We start from the raw sequence: 26,896 nt of genomic DNA, 5'->3' as shown, positions 1-26,896 counted from the left end.
TGTGGGAGAAATCCTGATATTCCCAACTGTAAATGGCTTCCAGGCACCAATATGCTTCCTGTTTGAATATTCACTCATGAATGTGTGCCCCACTAGCTAGGCCAGCATTTATCATCCATCCCTAATTGCCCAGAGGGCAGTTAAGAGTCAATGACATTGCTGTGGCTCTGGAGTCACATGTAGGCCAGACCAGGTGGGGATGGTAGATTTCCCTTCCCTAAAGGAATACGAATGAACAAGATGGGTTACACAACTATCGACAGTATTTACAATGGTCACCATTCAGCTAACAATTTTTATTCCAGATTTTAACTGAATTCAAATATTACCATCTGCCATGGTGTGATTTAAACCCATGACCCCAGAATTATGGCCTGGGGTACTATTGGGATTACTAGTCCAGTGACCCCTAGCTCAGAAATTCTTCCAATCCCCCCTTCAAGCCTATCCCCATGTATCGGGTTAATGACCCAGCTGAAGGTCATGAAAGAGGGAGAAATTCAAAATTGGAAGAAAGAGACTGTCATAAGATTTGGCACTGATGAATATTAATACATGAGCAAAAATAAAAGCAGTTTTAAACAAAATGCTCGCTACTCCAGATTCTATAATGTAATGCTGCTTGAGAACCCAAATGGTAAAAGTCTCCGTGATCAAGGAATGAGAGGCTTGCAAAACTCTGCTGCAGGATTTTTCAGTTGGCCAAAATTGTGCATTGAGAATCCAAAGACTGTCCAAGATAATGTTATTTAGATTGGACAACAGCCATCTTCCACAGAGTTCAGGATTCAAAACCGAGAAAAATCAGCCAGCAGTAAAGATTAATTGTCAGTCTGAACTTGGAAGTACTGAAAAATAGCAGGGTGACATTTGGGCACTCTTACTGGAAATTTTCTGTCAGGCAAAAGAATATTTTAGACTTAATTGAGGAAATCAACATGTGGTGCTGGCTGCTCTTTGTACATGAAGAACCTGGATAAGGGATTTAACATGCAGAAACAACTGAAAAGAACAATTGCTTTCTCATACAGTCCCCCTGTCTCGTTGCTTAACATCGATTCCTAGTGAGCTCCTTTTGCTCTCCTCTTTTGTGGTGGAAATTGGTTAATAATTGTCAAATTAATCTCCTGCTTAAACGCCAGAGGTCTTGCCAATTGAAAGGGCAATCCCTTCCTCGATTTGTGTGCAATTCTGTTTGTAACTTTTAGTGCACAGGTTATCACAGCAAGGAGCAAGCCTCTTAACAAGGCTTAACCTGTATTTGAAATCATTGATAAGTAACATTACTGTTAAAAACATCTTTAAAAAGCCTTAAGTACATTAACGCTTAAAGCTACATCCTGATGCATACCCCAAGGGCTAAAAAAGATGCACACTCAAAATGTGTTCAGGAAGAAATTAGAAAGCTTTGCCCCTAATTTGTGGCTTTCACAATCAAAGATTGTTCAAAAGCATTTTCCAGCCAATGCAGTATTTTTGAATGTACTCAATGTTGTAACATGAAAAACATGACAAACAAATTGTGCACATTAAGTTCTCACAAACAGCAATGAGATAATGGCCAGATCATCTCTTTTAGCAATGATTTTAAACAAAGAACTGCAGATACTGGAAATCTGAAACAAAAATAAAAATTGCCAGAGAAGATCAACACATCTGGCAGCATCTGTGGAGAAAGAGCTAAGTTAACGTTTTGAGAACAGTAACCCTTCTTCAGGAATGTCTCTTTTAGTAATGTTGATTGAACACTCAGTATCACATGTATGGTATAGAACAAAGAAAAGTACAGCACAGGAACAGGCCCTTCGGCCCACCAAGACCATGCTGACACATGATGCCTTTCTAAACTGAAAAACTTCTGCTTCTACTCAGTCCATATCCCTCTATTCCCTGCCTATTCATATAGCTGACAAGATGACTCTTAAACATTGCTACTGTTTCCCCCTCCAACACCTCCTCCTGCAGCTCATTCTTGGCACTTAGCACCCTCTGTGTAAAAAACCTGTCTCTCACATCTCCTTCAAACTTTCCCCTTTCACCTTAAACCTAAGTCCCCTAGTAATTGACATTTCTACCCTGGGAAAAAGACTCCAACTATCCATTCTATGCATGCCTCGCACAATATTGTGAACTTCTGTCTATCCCCTCCCTACCTCCCCACTGACACTCACCTTTACTGGCTCCATCCCCGCCTCTTTGACCTGTCTGTTTCCTCTCCACCTATCTTCTCCTCTATCCATCTTCTATCTGCCTCCCCCTCTCTCCCTATTTATTTCAGAACCCCCTTCCCCTCCCCCATTTCTGAAGAAGGGTCTAGGCCCAAAACGTCAGCCTTTCTGCTCCTATGATGCTGCTTGGCCTGCTGTGTTCATCCAGCTCTACACCTTGTTATCTCTGACCTTCACATTAGTCTCGTCTTGGCTCTATTCTCTGTAGAGAGGACCTATTTTCTTCTTTTCAAACCTATCACTCCTTCATCTCCAACAGCACTCCCATTGTCTTTTGTCCTGGGCACTCTCACAACCTGCTTCTCTCACTCTTCCTCCCCAACTGTCTATTACAGAAGAAAAAAATTCTCACCCCTTTCAGTTCTGAAGAAGAGTCATAGAATCCCTACAGTGTGGAAGCAGACATTCAGCCCATCAAGTCCAACACTAACTCTCCGAAGAGCATCCCACCCTGACCCATGCCCCTACTTTATCCTTGCAACCCTGCCTTTTACCCATGGCTAACCCACCTAACTTGCACATCCCTGGACACTATGAGCAATTTAGCATGGCCAATCCACCTAACCTCTACATCTTTAGACTGTGGGAGGAAACCAGAGCACCTGGAGGAAACCCACACAGACACAGGGAGAATGTGCAAACTCCACACAGACAGTCGCTCGAGGGTGAAATTAAACCTGGGTCCCTGGTACTGTGATGCAGCAGTGCTAACCACTGAGCCACATATCGGACTCAAAAGGTTACCTCTGTTTTTCTCTCTCCACAGATGCAGCCAGACCTGATGAGTTTCTCCAGTATTCTCTGCTTTTAGTTCAAATTTTCAGCATCTGCAGTATTTTGCTTCTGTGATAATGATGTTCATTCTCATGGAACCAGGACATGAGTATGCAGGGTTTCAGGAAGATCCTTCCTTTCATCTCTTGTACATAGTGTGAGTTGTTAATAAGGGGCTGTTATGTTCACTGACATGGGTGTGGGCTACTTTCTGTCAATGCCCTATCCTGGATGTCACTACTGTGGCCAGCTTCCCCAACCATGAACTAGCTCTTTAAGAGGTTTATTGGACTGATAATTGGAGGACAGGGTGTTTTCTGATTCCTTCCTTCTCTTCCTTACACCCTGTCCCAACAACATAATGCAAACTGAAGACTGTCCTGAAAACATTAGGGTTGCAGAAGCTCTGAGACAATGGGTCCAACATCAGGGACTGTCTCCACTCGTGTTTCAGTCCAGTCCTCCTCAGTCAGAGACATAAAAGTACTGAGCCATAGGCACCAAAAGAAAACAAAGGGTTTTGAACAGACAACAGAATATTCACTCAATGACCAGTGCATTCCCCCATCATTTTCTTGAACCATGTTAACTGCATTGAATATGTAAACCATTTTAGAATATCATTTGGCACATTGGCATTCCTTAATCATCGATGCATTTAAATGCAACTGACTCACTAATGTTTTATTTAATAAGCCACTTTAGGATCCAAACCACGAAAACCCAAATCATGTTCGGACTAATTCTCTGTTCAAATATTGAGCCTACTTCAAGCAAAGCAGGAAGGTAATGATAAAGGTAATATGTCTCTCAATTCAATTGGATGTCATTTGAACTTAGTTCAATTTAGGATTATGATTAATATAAGTGTTAAAGGGGTTTTGACGCTTTCTGTAATGTGATGAAACAAAAGTTGGTCATTATTTCACATTTCTGTCACAGGATAAATTTGGAATTTATAAATGGATGCAGCCATTTGAACAGACAATTTAATAATCTATTGAATTTCATACTAATGCAAACTTGTATCTACTGGTATCTTGCAGTAAACTATACCTTGTTTACAGATAAAAGCCATTTGTTGTTAGATGGCCAAGTAAATTTTCTTTACCACGCTAGACAAAATAGGGCCTGTAAATCCCAACCTGAAAGGAAATTGAATTTCAGGTACGAGTTCTGAAATTTGCAATACAGCCTTCTGTATAACACTAAGGAATTAGAACTAGCTTTTTACCATCCACAAGAACAGAGTACTTTTGAATTTGAAATCACCTCCATCGGCTCCTTGTCCTCAATACCTAGAACCAACTCTGTCCTCAACCTCTGAACCTCTCCCCAGCTCCCACCTCCCATGTGAGGCTTCACACTTTGAAAACTGCACTCCTGGCTACCCATAAGAAGATGTCACGGCAAACTGGTACAATATGCTTCCTGCCTCAGTACACACAGCACTCTGTAGTTAACCATTCTGCTTCAGTGTGACCCACAATAACAGAAAGCAGGTAACTCTCCCGCTCAGCCTTGTCAGACCCTGAGTCCTTTTCACTCCCACCCTCCCGGCAACTGTAAAAACGTGGAAGACGCAACATGCTTGGAAGGAATCAATGAGCCTGAACCTGTGGCTCTCGAAGGTCTCCACTAGCGATGGGATTTCCTCAGCTTGGCCTGCGTTTTTGGACAGATAGACGGGTCCGGGTCCCACATTGGGCAAAACAGCACTGGAGTCGCCAACCTGACATATTATTCCAGGGGGAGGTGGTGGTGGAGGATGCATTGGGGAACACAGATGGGTTCAAATCACACATCTGCAAGTCATGGGGGCAGCAGCATATTTAAAACTACAAATCTTAACCACCGTTTGGGATAGGAATAAATACTGGCCTAGCCAGTCACACCCATAGCCCATGAACGAATAAGAAAAATAAAAATCAGGTCAGCGGGGCCAAATTAAACAGGCATCGGATTTGTTCTGCCTCGGTTCCAAGTAGAGCAGCATACGTAAGAAACTTTTAAAAAAAAAACAAAAGATTGCACATTTTGCACAACACAAAATATTAATCCCCTAATGCAGGCTGTCCTTGTTGGAACGACCCATCTTAAATCTGTTAGGCCTGGAAAGAAGAAAGAAAAACTGCAGTGCCTTAATTCTGCCAATGGATGGCTCAACTTGACTCCAAAACAAACCCCAGAGGTCCACATGATTCAAGCTCTAGTGAAATGTTTGAAATTTTCAAGATTTTTAACACCATCAAATCCTGGCAAACCACATCCATAGAAGAACTTCCCACCCCTTAATAAGGAGGAAAACAGGACAAAGAGAATGATGCTTCTGGATAACCGCCAGGAAATAGTTTAGAGTCTGCTGACAACATTTTTTTTGGGTGTGTTATGCAGCTGTAGGCATCTTTAGTACTGTAAGCCATTACCAAGTGAATTCTGTTCAAGATGGCTCTGGACTGAAACCTATATTTACAGAAATAATGTCAGAACCATTATGGGTGCAGCCTATTGTCCGTGAACAAACACGAAATATAATGAGAATAGACTGGCCTTTGCCAGATGTTAGCGCTTCAGCTTCTGAGAGAGAAGATTGTAGACCTCTTCGCCCACAATCCTTTGCTCACTGAATTGACTCCCAGTCCGACATGGCCCCCATAGCCTTTTCCCTCCTAATCGAACTCTTCTCAGCCGTCCAAACTCCAACCCTCTGAGGACTTCACACACCTCTCATTCTGATCTCTCGCACATTCCCAGTGTTTTTTTCCGCTTCACTAGAAACTCCAGCTGGTCTCTAAGACTGTGCCCCAGCCCTACAGACTTCTCCCTCTCTGTGTCTCTCACCTCATAAGACACTCCTTGAAACTTATCTCTTTGACCCAGATGTGGCCTTATGGACATAAATGCCAAATTTTGTTTGATAGTCTTTACTGTCAAGTGGTTTAAATTAGCCATTACATTAAGGGCTACTTAAATGAAGGTAATTGTTATTGTTCTCAAATACTAATCCAGAGATTTGAACATGAACAGAGCACCAGCCTGGATTACAATACCAAGGGACTGTTGTATTGCAGATTCACCATAATTGAAATGATGCATTAACCTGAGACCTACTGTCCTGTTTCTGATGAACATAAACGACCCCATAGCACAATTTGAAAGAAAGTTCTCCTGGGGCCAAAATTTATGATTTTTTTTTGAGGAAAGAGAAGGGTCTATTAGCGACCACCAGGATATACTTGTCTGTCGATATGCAAAAGGTAGGCATAGTTCCTAATGAATAGTTTGTGTAATTTCACAAATGAGAGATCAAACAAAGGCTGCAGTTAAGAAAGAGGAATGGTGAATGTTAGATGAGATAATCGTATTAAGGAAGGAAATATTAGCATATTTACCATCTTTTAAAACGGATAATGGATTGGTTAATTGTATTCCAGGCTGCTAAGCAAAGCAAGGGGTGAAACTGCAAAGGCTCTGACTATCATTTTGCAATCCTCTCCGATTACATGAAAGTGACAGAAGAATGGAGGAGTGCTAACATTTTACCATTCTTTTAAAAAGGGGAGGAAGAGAGATCCAGAGTGATTATACACCAGAGTTGGGTAGTGGTAGTGTGCAAATTCAGAGACATGGATTGTTCAAAGGTCAGTTAGGGTAGATGTGTTACTACTCGGTCCCGTCTAAACAATTTGAATTAATCTTTTAAAAGGACAGCAGATGATTGTAGCACATTTGAAGTCTATGTTGGATTTTGCACGGCCCTTGATACGGACCCACATGGCAGATTGGTCAGTAAGTTAAAACCAATAGAATTCAAGTGGTATTTGATTCAAAATTCATTCAGTAGGGGAGGGAAAGAGCTACATTTGACTGGCGTTTATGAGACTAAAGGATCATTTCCTTCGACATTCTGCAGGGCTCGGTACTGGGCCCCTTGCTGTTTGTGCTTAAGTATCAATGATTTAGGCCAATATGTGGAGGATCTGATGAAGAATTTTCACATCATACATAAATTGGGTGTGCAAATGATGATGAGAAAGCCAGGAATTATCAATGAATTAGATAGGTGGGCAGGAAAGTGGAAAAGTCTCGAGTTGTGGGGAAACAAATCAAGGTAAGAAAATGAGTAATAAATGGTAGCATTCTACAAAATAAAGATGGAGCAAATAAAGAGAGACATTGGAATTCATCTCTATAGATTCCTCAAGTTAGCAAGATAAAGTTGTCAAGAAGGCCTATGGGATGTTTCCCTGTTTGAGCAAACTCTCAACATTAAGAGCAAAGAGCTAATGCACAAACTGTGTACAATATTGTCTAAACCACACACACACCCTTCTGAGGAAGGGTCACCGGACCCGAAACGTTAACTCTGTTTTTAACTTCACAGATGCTGCCAGACCTGCTGAGCTTTTCCAGCAACTTTGTTTTTGTTCCTGTCTAAACCACAGTTAGACTATTGCATACAGCACTGATCACCACACACAGGAAGGATGTGATCACACTGGAGATGGTACAGAGGAGATTAATGAAGATTTCGGGAATTTTAGCTAAGAGAATACATTGGAAAGGCTAGGGTTGTTTTCTTTGCAACAGAAAAGGCTGAGGGGAGATTTAATGGAGACATATAAAATATGAGAACTAAATAGAGTGGGTAAGAAGGATCCAATTCCATGAGCGATTGGTCAATAACCAGGGAAGATGGATTTAACATAATTGAGAGGAAGAAGTAGAGGGAAGCTGATGAGAATATTTCTCTCAGAGGTTGATGGGTGTCTAGGACTCACTGCCTGGGGGACGGGGGGTGGTGAGGCAGGGTGAGGTAGAAATCCTCAAACACATTAAAAACACACTTGAATATGCTCTTGAAATGCTGCAACCTACAAGGTCGTGGGCAATAGGATGAGATTGGATTGCTCTTTTCCAGCTGGCATGGCAATGATAGAATGACTAGTCTCCTCATGCTTGGTGATGTGGTGCAATGAGAACAACCTCTTTCTCAATGTTGGCAAAACTGAAGAACTAATCATTGACTTCAGAAAGAAAGGAGGAGAACACGCCCCCATTTACATCAACGGAACTGAGGTTGAGAGGGTGGAGAGCGTCAAGTTCCTCGGAGTGACAATAACCGACCACTTGTCTTGAACTTCCCACGTAGATGCAACAGTCAAGAAGGCACAACAACGCCTCTTCTTCCTCAGGCAGCTCAGAAATTTGGCATGTCCATAAGGTCCCTCACCAACTTCTACAGATGCACCATTTAAAGCATACTGTCCGGGTGCATAACGACCTGGTATGGCAATTGCCGAAACTACAGAAGGTTGTGTGCACAGCCCAGACCATCATGGAAGCCAACCTTCCATCCATGGACTCTATTTACACAGTTTGTTGCTGCGTAGAGGCTGCCGACATCATCAAAGACCCATCGCACTCTGGTAGAGACCTCCTCCAACCTCTTCTGTCAGGGAAAAGATACAGAAGCTTGAACACATGCACCAACAGCTTCAGGAACAGCTTCTTCCCAGCCATTACCAGACTGATGAATGGACTCTCCAGCCTCAAGTACTGCTGATCTTGCTAACGTTGATCTCGCCTAGCGCACGCCCTGTGCAGTGTAACCTGTATGCCTGTGTCTAAGTATTTTTTTACAACCTTTGATCTGCGTGTATTGCTCGTAAACAAAGCTTTTCACTGTAGTCCGGTACACGTGACAATAAATCAATCAAACCTTTATACACATTTCTTTCTCAAGCAGCATCTGAAAACGTTCACCTGCCTAGTCAATGCTATCGCATCTGTTTGTGGGATCTTGCTGTGCATGGGTCGGCTATTGCTACATTACAAGTGTGACTCTTCTTTAAATAAACACACCTTGTTGTAAAGGGGCCTTTTAAGGCTGTGGCTGGTGATATACAAACACAAATTTCTTCAACCTGTACTTCTAAGGCAGATCAATCTGGATTCTGAATTTAAACAGTGTGGACAAACATGGTAGCATTGAGTAATGTTTTGTGTGAACAGGAGGAGGGTGGATGGACAGCTGACATGAGCTCAAGTCAAAAAATTATTGAGATTCACAAAAGCCAGATACATAGCAGAGAATGTAATCTGTTTGTACCCTGCCAAAATTAAAGGAATATTGCTCAAGAACAGCAAGAAACAATGAGAGTCCCTATAAAGAACCCAGACACAATAAAAAGAATTTAGATTCAGACTAAAAGTTATTGGAAGATAAGCTTAAATATTTTTGTTTAGACAGAAGGATGACCACGACTTGTATTATATAACACACGTTATGCAGAATCCTTCACAAGGTCAAAACCAAGCAGAGAAAAGGATATTATCAGTGGAAAGTACGCTGGATGATGGAGCGAAAAGGTTTGGGAAAAGAATTCCAAAAGGCCAGGGTGCAGTGACTTACTGAGTCATGATGCAAATGGGAGATGAAAGGAAACAGGGAGACATCCCCAGTTAATGGAGCAGAGGAATAAAGAGATATGCGGCTGGAGACGACAGTCCAGGGCATGGGCAGTCCTGACACACGGGATAGATTCACTTAAATACAGGTGATAAGGGGTTTTCCAAAGACAGGAAGATGGGTAGGCAGAGTATGATGGGATATTCTTGTTTTTTTAACACTGTTATGATGTGCGGGCCTTGATGGCAAGGCCAGAATTTATTGCCCATCCCTGGTTATCCTGAACAAAATGGTGGATCAACACCCCTCAGCCCCATTCTTTCTTCAAACGCTGCAGTCAACACGGTGAGGTTACTGTAATGTTGGTTTTCCAGGATAAGACAAATCTTATTCTGAAATTGGTTCACGAACCCCAAGTAAAAGGAAAATTCAAATCTGGCCACGAAAGTGAAAAGGTTAGATAGCCCATTTTGTGGATGGCACACCCCACAGCTTTGTCGACCAAGGGCGGAGGGACGGTGTCTTTAACATGGCAAATGGAGCGCCTGTCAAGCAGATGACTTGCTCTTGGCTAACAATAAAGCTTCTTGAGTGTGGGCGAGGACCAACGTCACAAATGTCTTAAGGGTTAGAAACTGGGGCTTCAGGGAGGGGAACATTTTGTGAAGTCAATTTGCCAACTTGGATTTAGATTTCAGATCTGGAAGCGAGCAAAAGACATAGGGAGGCATATGTTTCAGAGAGGGAAAATATTGAAACCTTGTGATGGGCTAATTCTAGGATGTGAAGCTCAACTCAGAGTAAGGCTGGCTGAACAATACTGCACCCAAGAGGGATAGATGGAATCAAAGCCAGAGACAGTCAAACATTAGAAAATATCAAATGGACAATTTATGTCAATGGCATGTTCGGGGCTGAGTGGGTATTCTACAATAGCAACTTACAGCTATAACACATCTTCAACATAGCATTTCCCAAGTGTCTCATTTACCAACCAAAACAAAAAAATATTGACACCAGGCTAAAGGAGATCACACAAGCACAAGTGAACAAAAGTTTGGCCAAGAGGTTCAAAGGAACATCTTTGAAACAAAAAAAGTCAATGAGGCAGAGGGCAAGGAGAAAAACAAAGAACTGCAGACGCTGGAAATCAGAAACAAAAACAGAATTAACTGGAGAAACTCAGCAGGGCTGACAGCATCATTGGAGAGGTAGCAGAGTTAACGTTTCGGGTCCAGTGATCCTTCTTCAGAACTGATTGCTGGTAGGAAAGTGTTGGCATATACGCTGAAGACTGGTGATGGGGAGGGAGGGGAAGTAGCAAATGATATGTGGAGATGGAGCCCAGAGAGAGAGAGAACAGTACTTGGGCAGACAAAGGAATGGATAATAGTGAACGGAGGAGGAAGAAAAGCTGCTAATGGAGACCATTAGTGGCTGACAATAGGTTGGCTGTGATGAAAGCAGCCCATGTCATGTCCTACCCTGGTGTGTGTAGGTGGGAGAAGAACATGGGAGAAGGTGCTCAGGCCCTAAAATTATTGAAATGAATATTGAGTCCTGAAGGCTACAGGGTCCTCAAGCTGAAAATGGGATACTGTTCTTCCAGCTTGCTCTGAGCTTCATTGGAGCACTGCAGCAAGCGCGAGACAGAGATGTTGGCCAGAGAACAGGACGGTGTGTTGAAGTGGCAGGCAACGGGAAGCTCAGGGTCATTTCTTTGCGGACAGAACATAGGTGTTCTGTGAAGCGGTCACTGAGTCTACACTTCGTTTCTCCAATGTAGAGTAGACCACATTATGAGCAGTGAATACGGTAGACTAGACTGAGTGAAGTGCAGGTTAAATGCTGCTTCACCTGGAAGGTATGTTTGGGTCCTTGGACACTGAGGAGGGAGGAAGCAAACAAGCAGGTGTTACATCTCCTGCGATTGCAGGGGAAGGTGCAGCAGGGAGGTGTTGGGAATGGAGAAGTGAACCAGTGTAATCCAGAGGGAATGGTCTCTGCAGAAGTTGGACAAGGGAGGGGAGGGGAATATGTGTCTGGTGGTGGCATCCCAATGGCGGCTTATGATCCTAGAGTAAAGGGTGGAGTATCTAGGTAACTGAAAGCATGATCACTGATGCAACAGCAAAGCCAAGGAAGCAGATTAGGCTAAAAATGGAAGAGCACAGAGTTATCTGAAATATTTCAAGCTGATATGAATTAAAATTTGCACAGTAATGTTTTGGATAAGCTCAAGTTAATGGAGGGTGAGAGACTAGAAGATAACAAGCAAAGCATTAAAATTGTAAAGCCCCAACACTGTAAGCTTAAGCACACAACTGAGGAAGCCATTTGAATGTAAGTTTGAGAGAGTGCTATACTGGCAGAGGTGCCATCGTTCAAACGAGCTGCTAAACTACAATCTCATTGGATCTATCAGCTGGGAGCACATTCTTCTCCTGGTCAACAACGTCACTCAAACCAGATTAATTTGTTCATCTGATTTACTGTTTGAGATTTAAGCATGTGCAATTTGGTTGCCACAGCTTCCTACATAATAATGACTGCTCTTGGGAAAATAATCAGAAGTCACATGACACCAGGTTATAGTCCAACAGGTTTATTTGAAATCACAAGCTTTCGGAGCGTAGCCCCTTCATCAGATGAAGACTTCACTTGACAAAGGGGCTACGCCCCAAAAGCTTGTGATTTCAAACACAACGGTTGGTCTATAACCTGGTGACATGTGACTTCTGACTTTGTCCACCCCAGCCCAATGCCGGCACCTCCACATCATGGAAAAATAATCATCAGATGTAAGCCACTGTGGGACATTCCAAGGGAGGTATAACACATTTCTGATTTTGCTGGTGTTGAATTGAAGGACATTTTAACTCAACCCAAGAAGAGAAGGTAGGTTGCCTGATACAGAAATGAACTATGGTGTTAAGAGCAATGTCCGGTTCAGAGCTGGTTGTCATCAGGATTTATGTGAAAGCAGCCCCCGTAACTGTGGATAACATGTTGGGCAGGAGAGAAATAAATGCAACAAGACCAAGAAAGGCACCCTCTGGACAAGTGTGTTGTGTAACATGCTAAATGTACATTGACGATTCATCCTGAACTACTGTCAATTATTATCACTTCAACAGTGTGAACTCCTGGAGGTGTGGGAACACTTGAGCGCATGTGCGAACACAAGTCGAAGCTTCATTATTTCACTTAGATTGTGTGTTAAGTACAATTAATATTATTCCCCTTTCCTCGAAAAGAAACTTGCAGGAAAACGTTCGTGTGCAATTTATAAGTCACAGCACTTAGACTTTTTTTATTTAGAAAAATATACTTTATTCATAAATATACAAAAGAAATAGACACATTTGCAACAGCACTTAGACACTCACTGAATTCGCAAGTGTATTCATATTAAAAAGAAATTGTTGCAGTCAAAAGAAGGGTGAAGGGAAACGGAAAGCATTCCACACCACAGCTCACCTGACTGTAACACTCCAACAGCCACTGACCGTACAATCAAACCTATTCAAACTATGTTGATTTCCAAATAATAGCTCCTACACCATTTGTTGGAAAAATGCACCCATTCAGTCCCTAAATGAACTTTAAAAATGAACTCAGTGCTACGCCCGACTTCCTAGTAGCAGGAATAAAGTTCCTATTGGTTAAAGTTGGCAGGAGAAGCATAACATGGAACAGTTGCAGGAAATAAAAAGGTGCTCAAAGATCAGACCAAGTGAAAACAAAAGCTTCTACATCCAATCTCAAATATTTTGTGGCTGTGGCATTGCCAAAAATGAATGTGTCAACCAGGAAATCATTATTTATAGATGCAAGGTAACTTTTCTGCAGAATATGAGCTAGCAAAGAAAATCAGACTTCTCCGTTATCTTTACCTGGAATCTTGCACAGCCTTGAGATATCCCAAGGCAATTGTGATGGAATTTGGAGGCTTGGCTCTTATTTTGTTGAGACAGATTCTAATTTTTAAAAAAAAGGGGAAATGTAAAGAGAAATTGAGATGAGAAACTGACCCTCCCAGTTTCTGAGGGAACCGAGATTAGGAATAAAAAGGTATCTGAATGAAATGACTCAGTAAGAGACAGAGACAACAGAGCTCAGCAGAAGTTGATGAGTTCAGTGATATAGGCTGAAGACAAAGGGCTACATCCAGAAGCTGAACAAAGCAAATGCACATTGTTGCTACTCTTTATGTTAAATTTAAGAGAACATTGGGAGATCTACATCATCTAGACCTAGTTGGGGATGTTCTGAAGACGTGTGCCATGGCATCGGCCACAGCACCAGAAACAACAAAACCAACTCAATCCTGTCGACCCTGCAAAGTCTTCCTTACTAACCTCCGGGGACTCATGACAAAATTGGGAGAGCTCTATCATAGACTAGTCAAGCAACAACCTTGACAATTACAGCAACAATCTGTAAGGCATGATTTTGTGAGTATGACTACATCCCAAACACCACCATCACCATCCCTGGGTGGAACAGACCCAGCAGAGGTGGCAGAAAAGTGGTATAAGTCAGGAGGGATTTGCCCTGGGAGTACTCAACATTGACCCTGGACACCATGAAGTCTCATCGCAACAGGTCAAACATAGGCATGGAAACCTTCTGCTGGTTACTACATGCCACACCTCCTTCAGCTGATGAATCACCATTCCATGTTAAACAACCCTTGGGGCCAGCACCAAGCATGGGAAGATTGTAGAATTACTCTGGGTATTCAACATCCATCACTAAGAGCGGCCTGGCAGCACCATTACTGAACAATTATGTTGACTCCTAAAGGACATAGCTGCCAGACTGGGTTTCCAGCAAATGGTGAGGGAACCAACAAAAGGGAAAAACATAAAATCACCTCAAGCTCACCAATCCACCTCCTGTAGATGCACCTATCCACGATGATACCAGTAAGAGCAACCATTGCACAAACAAAGTCCCATCTTCACATTGAGTATACGCTCCATCATGTTGTGTGGCAATATTGCCGTGGTAAATAGGACAGACTTTGAACAGATCTAGCAACTCAAAGACTGGACATCCTGAGGTGCTGTGGGCCATCAACAGCGGTGGAATTGTACTCCAGCACAATCTATAACCTCATGGCCTGACATTTCCCCCACTCAACCATTAGCATCAAGCCAGGGGGTCAAGCATGGTCAATGAAGACTGCAGAACAGTATGCCAGGAGCAGCTTCAGGAATATCATAACAATGAACTGGTAACCTGGTGATACTACTTGCATGCCAGATAGCATAAGTAGCAAGTGACAGAAAAAGATAAGCAATTTCACAGCCAGATGAATGTTCTAAACTCTGCAGTCCTGCAACATTCAGTTGTCAATGGACAATTAAACAAGTCACTGGAGGATGAGGCTTCACAAATACGCCCATTCTCAGTGATGAAAGAGCCCAGCACATCAGTGCAAAAGATAAATAGTTTTAGGGTGAAATCTGCCTGCAGTCCCATGTGTATTGTGAGCGCAGCTGGACAATTTTTCTTCCAGAGGTGTTGGTTGAGGAATTACCAATGGCCAGGTGCTTATCCTGGGGCATTTCATTAGTCCAAATTGAAATGAACTGCAATAACAACTCTTGTCTACATCTGTACTTTTCAAACGGGGCCCACAGACCATTTTGGAAAGTCCTAATGTGAAATCTGAACTTTTGTCAGTGACCTCAATTAGAATCGCGCAGAACAAGGATCCGGGTCAATTTCTGCCTGTCTGCAGGGAAATGCTTGAAAATAATTACTTAAATACATAATTTTCAGTAATCAAAAAGATCCTGCATATTACTAGCCCATAAGACTACAATCACACAATACATTTAACATGTTCAACTTCTCTCCCGTGTCACCAATTATCCAGAATATGGTTTTGTTAGCAGAAGCAATCTAGGTTCATGTTAAGTTTTCTAACAAAAACTAATAGCACAAATCAATTATAGTTAAAGGATCTAATAAAGAACAAATCTTCATTATGGAGTGCAAGGTATATATAAAGCTGGCCACAGAATCTATTATCTAACTTAAGATTCATTAAGCCGTATAAAAAGCGTCATTAGAAATGAATCTGAACTATGTGTACATCCTACAGCAAAGCCTTGTAATATAGACATAAAAGCTTCAGAAACAGATGCATCCAACATTTCCTTTCAAAGCCTTTCAACATTGCTTCGTGGCTTTCAAATAATCATAAACATAAAATGAGAACTGCTAAATGTCAGCTATTTCCCAGCTCAACAAGTAAGCAACCTAACGCTGTCCAAAAATAATCAATTCTCCCATTGGCATGTCAGATCTGAACATTGTGGAGCTACAGTTTTGTTGTTGCTTTTCAGGAGTTTAGTTATTCAAATGTCTCTAAATGGTAATCACGGCAATGAAGTATATCACAAGAGATAATTACAGTGATTGCTTATGATCAGTGGCCACTCTTGCCTCTCCCATTATCCCAGTGCTCTCAACTTAAGTCTGCTGTTCCCACTTGTTAGTGCAGTCAGGAAGTCAGTGACTTTCCAAGCATGCCGCAGATTTCAAGTCAAATCTGCTCATAGTTAAGTCACATAAGATCCACTGGAATGTGTGTGTGTGGATGCATCAGTGAATTATGACAGTCTTCCTCTTGCTGCAAGAACCCATTCTCTCACCACAGCGCAGTATGAGTTATACAAGGGGGGAGATTGGAAGGAGTGGGTCAGATCATTCAGAATCTGTCACAAATCCAACCGCCATTACAGAACGGATCCAGTGCTTTGGTTTAGCTCATTCTAGCAGTGACCAATACATGACCTGTCTCATGACAGTGCAGCATGGAGCTCAAATGTTGTTGTTAAAGACCTGTTTATAAAGAAAAAGACTGACACCCCTAACATTATACCAAACGTTATGGATTTGCTGTTTGGAATACTTCCAACTTCTTAAAAGCCACAATTCTGTGCTACTTTTAATTCTTTGATATTAGATCAGTCACATTTTTAACAGCCCGAATTAATGCAGTGGCTTTCTTTCCTGAGTAAGAAGCTCACAGGAAACACTGCCATTTCTGTGCAGTACTCCAAAGGATGCTGTAGTTTTGATGGTGCTGTCTTTTGAATGAGGTAATAAACTGATTTCTCATCTATGCTCTGGGGGTATAAAAGATCCCAATGCACTCAAATAAAAAACTACCTAGTTATTATTGCAGTGCTGCTTGTGGAAGGATGCTCCAGACACACTGAATATTGTTTTGGACAGCACAACTATGTCTACAGTGCAAAACACTTCTGTGATTGTCAGAGACTTCAGGGACTTCCTGAGATTGTAAAAGATGCTCAATAAATGAAAGTCTTTCATTTCCACAAATGTCCATGCCAATTTCTGCAAAGGCATGTTAGTTGGTATTGAATTCAATATGAAAATCACCGTCTGATTTTACAGGGCCTACTGTTTAAAACAGTCATGTTGATTACCTGCTGCATTACTAGAATAGAATAGAATAGAATAGAGGAATCTGTTGTTGTCTGTGATGGCATCTTGCCTGCCCCAGATACAACAGGAAGTGGCCTTAAACCATCCTGGCAACCAACCCTCAATAATAAATGGCCAACAAGTTATAATGGCTGAAGAGACCAGCTCACTGACCAGACAGGACAAGAAATTATCTATCCCTTACAATGGGCTGGCCCAGAGCAAAAGTCTGGAGTGATGTGGAGTGGTGAAGAAGGGAGGCATGTGGGACAACGAAGGACTGAAAGGAAGGAAGGATGGACAGAAAAGGAAGAAGGGATAGAAAAAGAAAGGAAGGACAGGTGGAAACATGGGGAAGTACATTCTCCTTCTCTTGTTGGATATACTTTTGAGCTCAGCTTGTTGTCACCAGACCCATCAATTCTACACTACAAAGTATATGGACCCTGGAGCTATACAAAATTAACCATAGGTATTAAAAGCAACACATCCAACTGCAACTTTTATTTTAAAATAAAGATTGGCATCAAAAATAAAATTCAGTTCACCCAGGTTGATGTCAAAGTAGGGTGCATTGAAGCTACTCCACGGAATAATGGCTGTCACAAACACTAACATTGATGGCTGCAGATCGCATGTTCTCATGAACGGGTCTGAGGTCACCACTTTCAGGTCTGAAAAGTGGCCGGTGTACCTGGGAGGATGAGGTATCTCAAAAACTGAGCACCAGGTGAAGCTGGCCACTTCACGGCATTACTGTGCAGTAGCAACACAAATGGTTTTCTCGACGAGCAGGATGCCGTCAAGCCGCAAAGACATTCCATCTCCCAGCCAGAAACTGGTACACAGGTGGTGTCCAAGAATTTCAGTGCTTACACAGGCTGCATTTCCCAATGACTGGAGGATCATATCAAACAGCAGTCCCTTTGGATGCCTGCAATAGGCCAAACAGTGACCACACTCACCAACCCATTCTTTCAAAACTCAGAGCATAACATCTAGCATTAAATATGGCTCTGTCGATGGTCAGTACCTGCTGAACAATCCACAGTATGCTAAAAATTTTATTAACAACCAATTTTCAAGATCACAAGTTAAGTTCATCATATGGATCATTTTCCCATGTTATCAAGGTTATACATAACATCCCAGAAATAGATGGAAATCAGGAAATGGGAAGGAGGAACTCAAGAAAATGAGAATTGCCAGATAACTAGTGCTGGGTAAATTGTTGGAGCTGTGGGCTGACAAGTTCCTGCAAGGATTTCATCCCAGCATCTTCAAAAAAAAAGGCTTTTGCAATAGCTGATTTGTTGCTTTTAATTTTCAGATTGAAAATTAGCAAATGTAACTCCTTTATTTCAAACAATGGAGGGAGACAAAAAGCAGGCAGCTAGAGGCCAATTAACATCTGTCATAGGGAAGATGTTAGAAACTATTATAAAAAATATCATGGCAGGTCATTTAGATAAATCCTGATGATGATAGGTCATGGTGTCAGATATGTACAGCATCCATATTGGCATGGATAAAAGGTTAAGCTAACATGAAACAGAGTGTAGGCATTAATGGGGTATTTTCTGGTTGGCAAGGTATAAAATGTTGTGCGCCATAGGGATCAGCACTGGGTCTCAATTTATATCAAGCTATGTAAATAACTTGGATGGAGAAAACAAAGGTATGGTTGCCAAGATGGATAGGAAAGTGAGTTATGAAGAGAACATAAGGAGGCTACAAAGGGGCATAAATAGGATAAGTGAGTGCATAAAATCTGGCAACTGGAGTATAATGTAGGAATATTGAAATTGCTCATTTTGGCAGGAAGAATTAAAAGAAATGTATTATCTAAATGGTGAGAGATTGCAGAGTTCTAAGATGAAGAGGAACCTGTTCGTGGTCATGCAAGAATCACAAAAGGTTAGGATACAGATACAGGAAGCAATTAGAAAAACTCATAGAATCTTATTGTTTATTGCAAGGAGAATTGAACACAAAAGTCATAAAGGTCATGCTTCAGTTACACAAGATACTGGTGAGACCATATTTGCTAGACTGTGTACCGATTTCATCTCCTTATTTCAGGAAGCATGTATATACATTCGAAACAGTTCACAAAAGGTTTACTAGACAGTACTTGGAATGGGCCATTTATTTTATGAGGAAGGCTCATAGACTTTCATATCCAGTGCACTTTAAAAGAGCAACATGTTGAATTAGCTTTATTGTGACTTGATTCAAACTTGTAAGATCCTGAGAAATCTTGACAAAGTAGATGTGGAAAGGATATTTCCATTTATGGGAGAATTTAAATGTAGACGCCACTGTTTAAAAATCAGAGATCACCTACTTAAGACAGAGATGAGGAGAAACAGTTTCTCAGGAAAGGCTGAAGGTCTTTGGGGAACTGTCTTCCTTGAAAGGCAATGAAAGCAGAGTTTTTAAAATGTTTAAGGCAGAGGTGGATAAATTATCGAGAATGTGGTGTAATCAGACTAGCCATGAACTTAATGAATGGAAGAGCCAAATAGTCTACTACTGCTCCTAATTCTCTTGTTCATATGTAAGCTGCATATACAGATACCTGCCCTCTGCAAGTAAAAGGGACATGTCCAGGTATTGCAACTTTTCTTAATTAAACAAAAGCCTTAAGTGGAAATAGTAATTTCATGGGGCATTGTCCATTGCAATGCCTCAAACAATCATTATCTTTTCTTGCGCATTAAAAATTGTAGTGACCATTTGAAATTTGGCATTCTTGTGACTGTGCTGAGTTCAAGGTGAAAAGCTTCAACATCATATCTCATTTCTCAGCGACATCATCCAGCGCATTTCAATATTTAGTTTTATATTTCAGGATCTGCAAGAACCTTTGTTTCTCTTCTACTTTAGTATCAAGATCATATTCCAACATTGCTATTTGTCTGTTATGTATTTCCTTTCTCCCTCTTCCACCATAATAGCACAAAAACTAGTGGACATTGTTATCTTCTGACACTTACTTTAATGCATTTCAGGGGGTTAAAGAGGAACTTCCCAAATCCTTTTTTTGTGAGTATTTGCTTGCCTTTTGCAGGCTACTTCCAGGTAGCTAAAGGGTGGAGGTGTTGGAGTATGCGATACAGAATTGCAACGGTGTAGAACTGCCTCAAACCACCTGATCCTTTCCCGTCTGTCATTTTTGTATAGTTTTATATTTCTAGCAACCTTACCCCTGACTCTGGAAATCTTATCCTAAACCTTTCACACTTGCTGCCTGCAGGAAGCTCCTGAAAGCTGACATCTTTGACCTCATTTTTAATCATCTTTTATTCCCGAGATAGTAGGAACTGCAGATGCTGGAGGATCTGAGATAACAAGGTGTAGAGCTGGATGAACACAGAAAATTTTCTGAAGAAGGGTCTAGGCCCGAAACGTCAGCCTTCCTGCTCCTCTGATGCTGCTTGGCCTGCTGTGTTCATCCAGCTCTACACCTTGTTATCTTTTATTCCCTCTTGCTCCTGCTTTAATTTGACTCCCATCTGCAAAGTTCCTTTCTAATAATCACCATACCAGGTGACAGTTTGCTCCACTCTCTAGATGTGAAGACAACTCCTTATATGACACTTAATTCATTGTTCACTTAGCTTATCATCATAGTCCACTACGTGTTAAACCTCATGCTCTGGAAACACCAGAGTCTTTCAACTGCATTCATCCTTGAAAAGTTTTCTCATTTGAGCGAATAAGTGATTCATGTTTGGAAACAACTGACGTGTAACATATAATTGTATCAGCACATTAACCATCCTGTTTGCACAGAAGAAATTTGCATTTGTTAACAGCACCACAATCTGCTAGTTCATCCTTAACTAAATGATTTCATTTGCCGGGAATGTATTTTGAAACAAATTGTGAGAAAGCTCATACTCATAACACACCTTGGTCACCTACATTCCTCCAATGAGAGACACATTGAAATCCTTTCTTCACAAGAACATAAGAGTGAAAGAAATTGAAGCGAGAATGGGCCATTCAGCCCATCAAACCTGCTCTGCCTTTCAATATGATCATGGCTTCAATTCTGAAGAAAAAATGCTGGAAATCACAGCAGGTGAGACAGTATCTGTGGAGAGAGAGCAAGCTAACGTTTCAAGTCTAGATGACTCTTCATCAGGACTAGCTTCAATTCTATTTGCCTATTTGTCCCCTATAATATTGGACTCCCCTATATCTCAAGAATACCTCTCTCTCTCCCTCGATCATAGCCATGAATATATTCAGCGTCCCAGCATCCATCTAACCTCTGGGATTAAGTACACCAAAGATTCATAACATTGGGAAAAACAAACTTTGTCCTCATCTCTATCATGCGAGCAACCCCTTACCCTGACCCTCTGCCATCTAGTTTTAGATTCCCCAACGAGGGAAAACACCCTCTCAGAGCTGGTTTGTTGTTCCGCAGATGTTTCATTACCCTGCTGGGTAACATCATCAGTGCAGCCTCCGATGAAGCGCTGTTGTATTTTTCTGCCTGTTATTTGAACTCTGGTGTCCGTTGAGCTGGATTACCTCACATCCGGCTTTCCTTCACAGTGGAGTAAATTTGGGGTTGAGCTCTATGTGTTTATTGATGGTTTTCTTAGTGGAGTACCAGGCTTCTAGGAATTCCCATGCTTGTATCTGCTTTGCCTCTCCCAGGATCCTGGTGTTGTCCCAGTCGAATTGGTGGTTCTCCTTATCCATGTGGATAGAGATGAGTGAGTAACGAACATCAATTGGCAACAAAAAGACATGACCAGTACACACTCATCTCTATCCACATGGATAAGGAGAACCACCAATTTGATTGGGACAACACCAGGATCCTTGGACAAGCAAAGCAGAGGCAAGCACAGGAGTTCCTAGAAGCCTGGTACTCCACTAAGAAAGCCATCAATAAACACATAGAGTCAACCCAATATACACTCCATTGCAAAGGAAAACCAGAAGTGGGATAATCCAGCCCGACAGACACCAGAGTTCAAATAACAGGCAGGGAAACACAACAGCGCTTCATCAAAGGCTACACTGACGATGTTACCCGGCAGGGTTGTGAAACGTCTGCGGACAACTAACCACAACATCCACAACCCCCACAACCCAATCTACTCTAAAACCTTAGACTCCCTCTCAACATCTACCTTGTCAAGGCCACTTAGAATCATAAGATTGCCTCTCATTCTTCTAAACTCCAACAAGTAATGTCCAATCTGTTCAACCTTTGTTCATGACACAACCCCTTCACTGCAGGAATCAACCCAGGAAACCTTCTCTGAACTGCTTCCAATGCAGTTATATTCTTGCCTTCAGTAAGGAGACCAAAGCCAGACACAGTGCTGTAGCTGTCGTCTCACCGGTGCTCTGTATAGTTGCAGCAAGACTTCGCTACGTTTACATTCCATTCCTCTTGCAATAGAAAGCAACATTCTCTTTGCCTTCCTAATTACTTGCTGTACTTGCAAGCTGACATTTTGCGATTCGCCTACAAGGACACACACATCCATGTGTAATGCGGCATTCTGGCATCTCTCACCATTTCAATAGTATCGTTTTTCTATTCTTATTACAAACTGGACAATCTCTCATCGACATATATTACTCTAATAGGCAGGTTTTCCCCACTTTACTCAGCCCATCTGCCTAAGTTCCTCTACAGGCTGGATTTTAAGCTATTTTTCCTAATCAAACCACTCACTGATGTTCTTGCACACATCTGGAGCTGTTGGGACTTGAACCCACTTCTCCTGGTCCAAAGGTAGGGACACCACCACTGCACCACAGGCACCTTCAGGCTGGATTGTCACACAGGAAACAGGAATCAGCTGGTGCCCAATCTCAAACCCATGCCCAGGAAGAAACAAACACTTGCTGTGATTGATTTTGACTGGAATGTACCCTTAGTTGGGCATGGAAAAACGTTCCTGTTCAAGTAAGGATGATGGGTAGACTCTTGAAGCTGGAGGGACATGGAGAAGCCTACCAGCTGAGAACAGCAGCAGTCTTTAAAGCAAGTTAAGACACAGAGAAGGTACCTCAACATGAATGCACCTTCTCTCCAACTAATTTCAATCTTTAAGTAAAATATTTTAGTAGAGCACCAGGCCACGGTTGTGGGGGGGGTGGGGGGGGGGGGGGGGGGGGGGGAGCGGTGGGATCAAAGTGATAAGGGTGAAAGAGGAATTGTACAGCTATTTATCAGTACTTTTCATATGTGGTCACTATTGTAAAGCATGGAAACAATCTGAACACGGTCAAGTTTTACCAACAACATTGAGTAGAATAACCAGATAACCTTGAACTAACATCACTGTAACAGAATAACTACTGGTCAGGGTGTCAGCAGCATCGAGCCTGCCTTTCTTTGCTGGTGCTATAGCACCTTTTGACATCGATCTGAGATTGCAGGGATTACTAATATTTACCAGCACTAGTTGCAATTAGTTTTGACAGTCAAAAATGGCAGGTTCAAGCCCCATTCCGAAAACTTGAACGCATAATTAAATGCTGACACCCTTAAACAGTATCAGGGAGTGCTACATTGTTGGGAAAAACTAATGTTCTTGCGAGATGTCAGCCAAAGTGCTGTCAGAACTCTCAGCTGGATGAGGAAAGATTCTATGGAAGGGCAGGGAAGATCTGACCAATAGTCATCCCTGAACTAACATCACTAAAACAGATTACCTATTATTCACCATAATTAAAAATAAACTGCTGCTGCTGGAAATCAGAAACAAAAACATAAATTGCTGGTAAAGCTCAGCAGGTCTGGCAGCATCTGTGGAGAGAAATCAGAGTTAATGTTTCATGTCCAGTGAGACAGATGCTGCCAGACCTGCTGCGCTTTTCCAGTAATTTCGGTTTTTGTTTATTCACATCATTGTTGTGTGTGGATGCTGACCACCTGAAAATTGGTGTTTCCCTCATTGCAAGAGTGACTACACTTCATTGGAAGTGCTTCATTGGATGCAACACATTTTCGTGAGGTTGTGAGAGATGCTATATAAATGTAAGTTGCTTCTTTTCATTATGACAAAATGAAAGTGCTGCTTTAAAATCCAATAGCAAAGTTTATTTTTGATTGATTTTATTGTCACATGTACCAAAATACAGTGAAAAGCTTTGTTTACGAGCAGTACAGGCAGATTACAGCAAGCAAAGGATGTACAGATCAAAAAGACTTAGAGGCATACAGGTTACATATTTGAGGCTAGAGTCCATTCAGCAGTCTGATAACGGCCAGAAAGAAGTTGTTCCTTAACCTGCTCGTGTGTGCTCAAGCTTCTGTATCTCCTGCCTGACTGAAGAGGTTGTAGGAGATCATTACCAGGGTGCAATGGGTCTTTGATAATGTTGGCAGCCCTTCCGCGGCAGTGAGCCGTGTAAGTAGAGTCCATGGACGGAAGATCGGCTTCTGTGATGGTCTGGGCTGTGCACACCACCTTCTGTAGTTTCTTACTGGCCTAGGCAGTATCAGGCCATTATGCACTCAGACAGTATGCTTTCAATGGTGCATCTGTAGAAGTTGGTGAGGGACCTTATGGATGTGCAAAATTTCCTGAGCCGCCTGAGTAAGAAGAGGTGTTGTTGTGTCTTCTTAACTGTTGCATTTATGTGGGAAGTCCAGGACAAGTCATCAGTCATTGTCACTCCGAGGAACTTGATGCTCTTCCCTCTCTCAACCTCAGTTCTGTTGATGTTGATGGGGGGCGTGTTCTCCTCCTTTCTTTCTGAAGTCGACGATCAGTTCTGTAGTTTTACCGACATTGAGAGACAGATTGTTTTCATTGCACCACGTCACCAAGCTCTCTATGTCCCTTCTGTATTTTGAGTCATCATTGTTAGATATCTGTCCCACTATGGTAATAGGGATGACATGAAATGAACAAATTACCTGTAAACCTGCCACAGAATGCTTGCTGGTTAAATCAGGAGTCAAAGAATTACATATAAGGATGAATAGGCGCAGGACTTTTAATCTCCATAAATACATTATCACTTAATTGTAAAATCCCAATGAGCAAAAGCCTCCCATGTGGACTGTCAAAACTAACTCCAACCAGCACTGGGAAATATCAGTAATCCCTGCAATCTCAGATAGATGTTGAAAGGTGCTTTAACACTATCCAAAGATGGGTCTGATTTGTGAGCTGTGAAAGACAGAAACTTACAGACCTGAGTACATACAAAGGGAGGGGAGTGTAGCTTTATTACAGCTCACATACTGGCTAAATGGAGGGGGTTTGGTGGGGGATGGACAGCTTAGCCTGCTGACACCGAGAGTGTGGATTCAATTCCTGCATCGACTGAGGTTACCATGAAGGACTCTCCTTCTCAACCTCTCCCCTCACCTGAGGTATGGTAACCCTCAGGTTAAACCATCACCAGTCATCTCTCTCCAATGAGAGAGCAGCCCTATGTGAAGGCTAGTGACTTTACCTTTATACCTTACTGACTATATATTATGATCTGAGGGCAAGGCTTTTCCATTTTTTTATTGTAAACCACTCCAAATTAATTAATTCCTCAAATTTATGCTTCCACAGGCTTTGAGGAATTAAATGTTTTCCATCAACCAGAGAATAGATACTTTTATATATATATATATACACTAACTGGTACTTTAAGTCAATTTCGTTAAAAATCAGGCTGACAGCTCAAAACAGTGGGACCAAGAAGACAGCAGCTACAACAGGCAAGTCAAGTAAACTCTGGCACAGAAGCTATTTGAACTTTTCAGGGCACGGACTCCTCTACAGTCCGCCTGAATAACCTGCATTACAAAATGCATGACTCCCCACTAAACTGCTCAAGTCTGCAAAAACTTAAGAGCTTCTCATATATTTAGTTCCTGGATGGACGTCCGAGATCAGGTAAAGACTGGAGACATCGAACAAAACAAAGTACAAACATAACTAAATTAGGCCATTTTCTCCAGAGGATTGATGGTTCCGAGTCAGTTTCTGCCTTGTCTTAAAGCCCCTATTGCATTTTGTGAAGTCCACCTGGACCTGGGATTTCCTGGTTACTAAAACACTATATTTTACGGAGATCTTCCACGGCGTGCTCCATCTTGGTTAATCGGTTTTGAAAACAAAACAGCAGAGCAAACCCCCATCAGGGTCATTTAAATCACCTACTCCACGGCCAGCTGCTGTAGCCCTTAGACTGGCGGATCAGACCAGGCGCTGCAATGAGCTACTCTCCACATATACAGGGTTAAATTCTACGACTCGTAAATGCAATATCGCTTTTGCAGCAAATCAAAGCTATTCAGGGAAATTAGAATATGACCAAGAAATTGTAATCTTAAAAGGAAATGTTTCAACAGGGGAGAAGTCACAACAATCTCAAATCCCTAAATATTTAACAATGCCCCGATGCTTGAACGATCACTGAATAAATCACTTGCAAATGTTTAACTCAAACCAATTAATCCTCTTGGGGAATTTTATTTTTAACTTTTATACGTTTCTTAGCTTTTTTTTTGTTTCTGCATAATGTAAAGAATAGTCTGCAAATTCTGCTTCCAGAGTGTATTCTTACCGCTTTGGAACCGGAGGAGGATGCGATAAAGACTTTAATCACCATGCTGTCTGTGTAGCGGTGGAACGCCAGGTACGTAGCAGCTGCCACTCAGAGTGGGGACGCACAGCACACAGTCTGAACACTGCAGCTCAGTGTGCAAAAAAAAAGCAGATGTTCAAACAATATTTCCCCAGTATTAAATACTCAAATCCCGGGTAACCACGCGAGATCATAAGAAGGGAAAAAAAACCCAGAGCGTCTGGCAATCTTAAAACTATTCCTCCAGAACTTTGGAGTGTGCAGTTTTAGAATGACACTCTTCTAAGCTGAAAATGATAGAATATTTGCGGCCTTAGAATAATTATCTTCAATTATAGACGTTTTCTAATCAATTTGTTCAGAGATTTTTTAAAACTTTTTATTCCTTGGTTTTTCAAGTTTAAACTGCAACTTTACTGTAAAATATTGC

General features: G+C 41.8%; 1 protein-coding gene across 1 annotated transcript in view; it reads right to left on the bottom strand.

Moving 5' to 3' along the window:
• The window catches only part of sh3bgrl (SH3 domain binding glutamate-rich protein like), a 66,072-nt gene extending 39,466 nt beyond the window's left edge, over positions 1-26,606 (bottom strand). The window contains exon 1 of the mRNA XM_020516412.2: positions 26,446-26,606. Coding sequence (XP_020372001.1) covers positions 26,446-26,490 — 45 coding nt within the window. The 5' untranslated portion in view covers positions 26,491-26,606. The remainder of the gene's footprint in view (positions 1-26,445) is intronic.
• Positions 26,607-26,896: the final 290 nt, after the last annotated feature.

The sequence above is a fragment of the Rhincodon typus genome, chromosome 14, assembly GCF_021869965.1.
Source record: "Rhincodon typus isolate 14 chromosome 14, sRhiTyp1.1, whole genome shotgun sequence".
Classification (NCBI taxonomy): Eukaryota; Metazoa; Chordata; class Chondrichthyes; order Orectolobiformes; family Rhincodontidae; genus Rhincodon; species Rhincodon typus.
The sequence above is the reverse complement of the archived record's forward strand: the minus strand, read 5'-3'. Positions and strand labels throughout refer to the sequence as shown.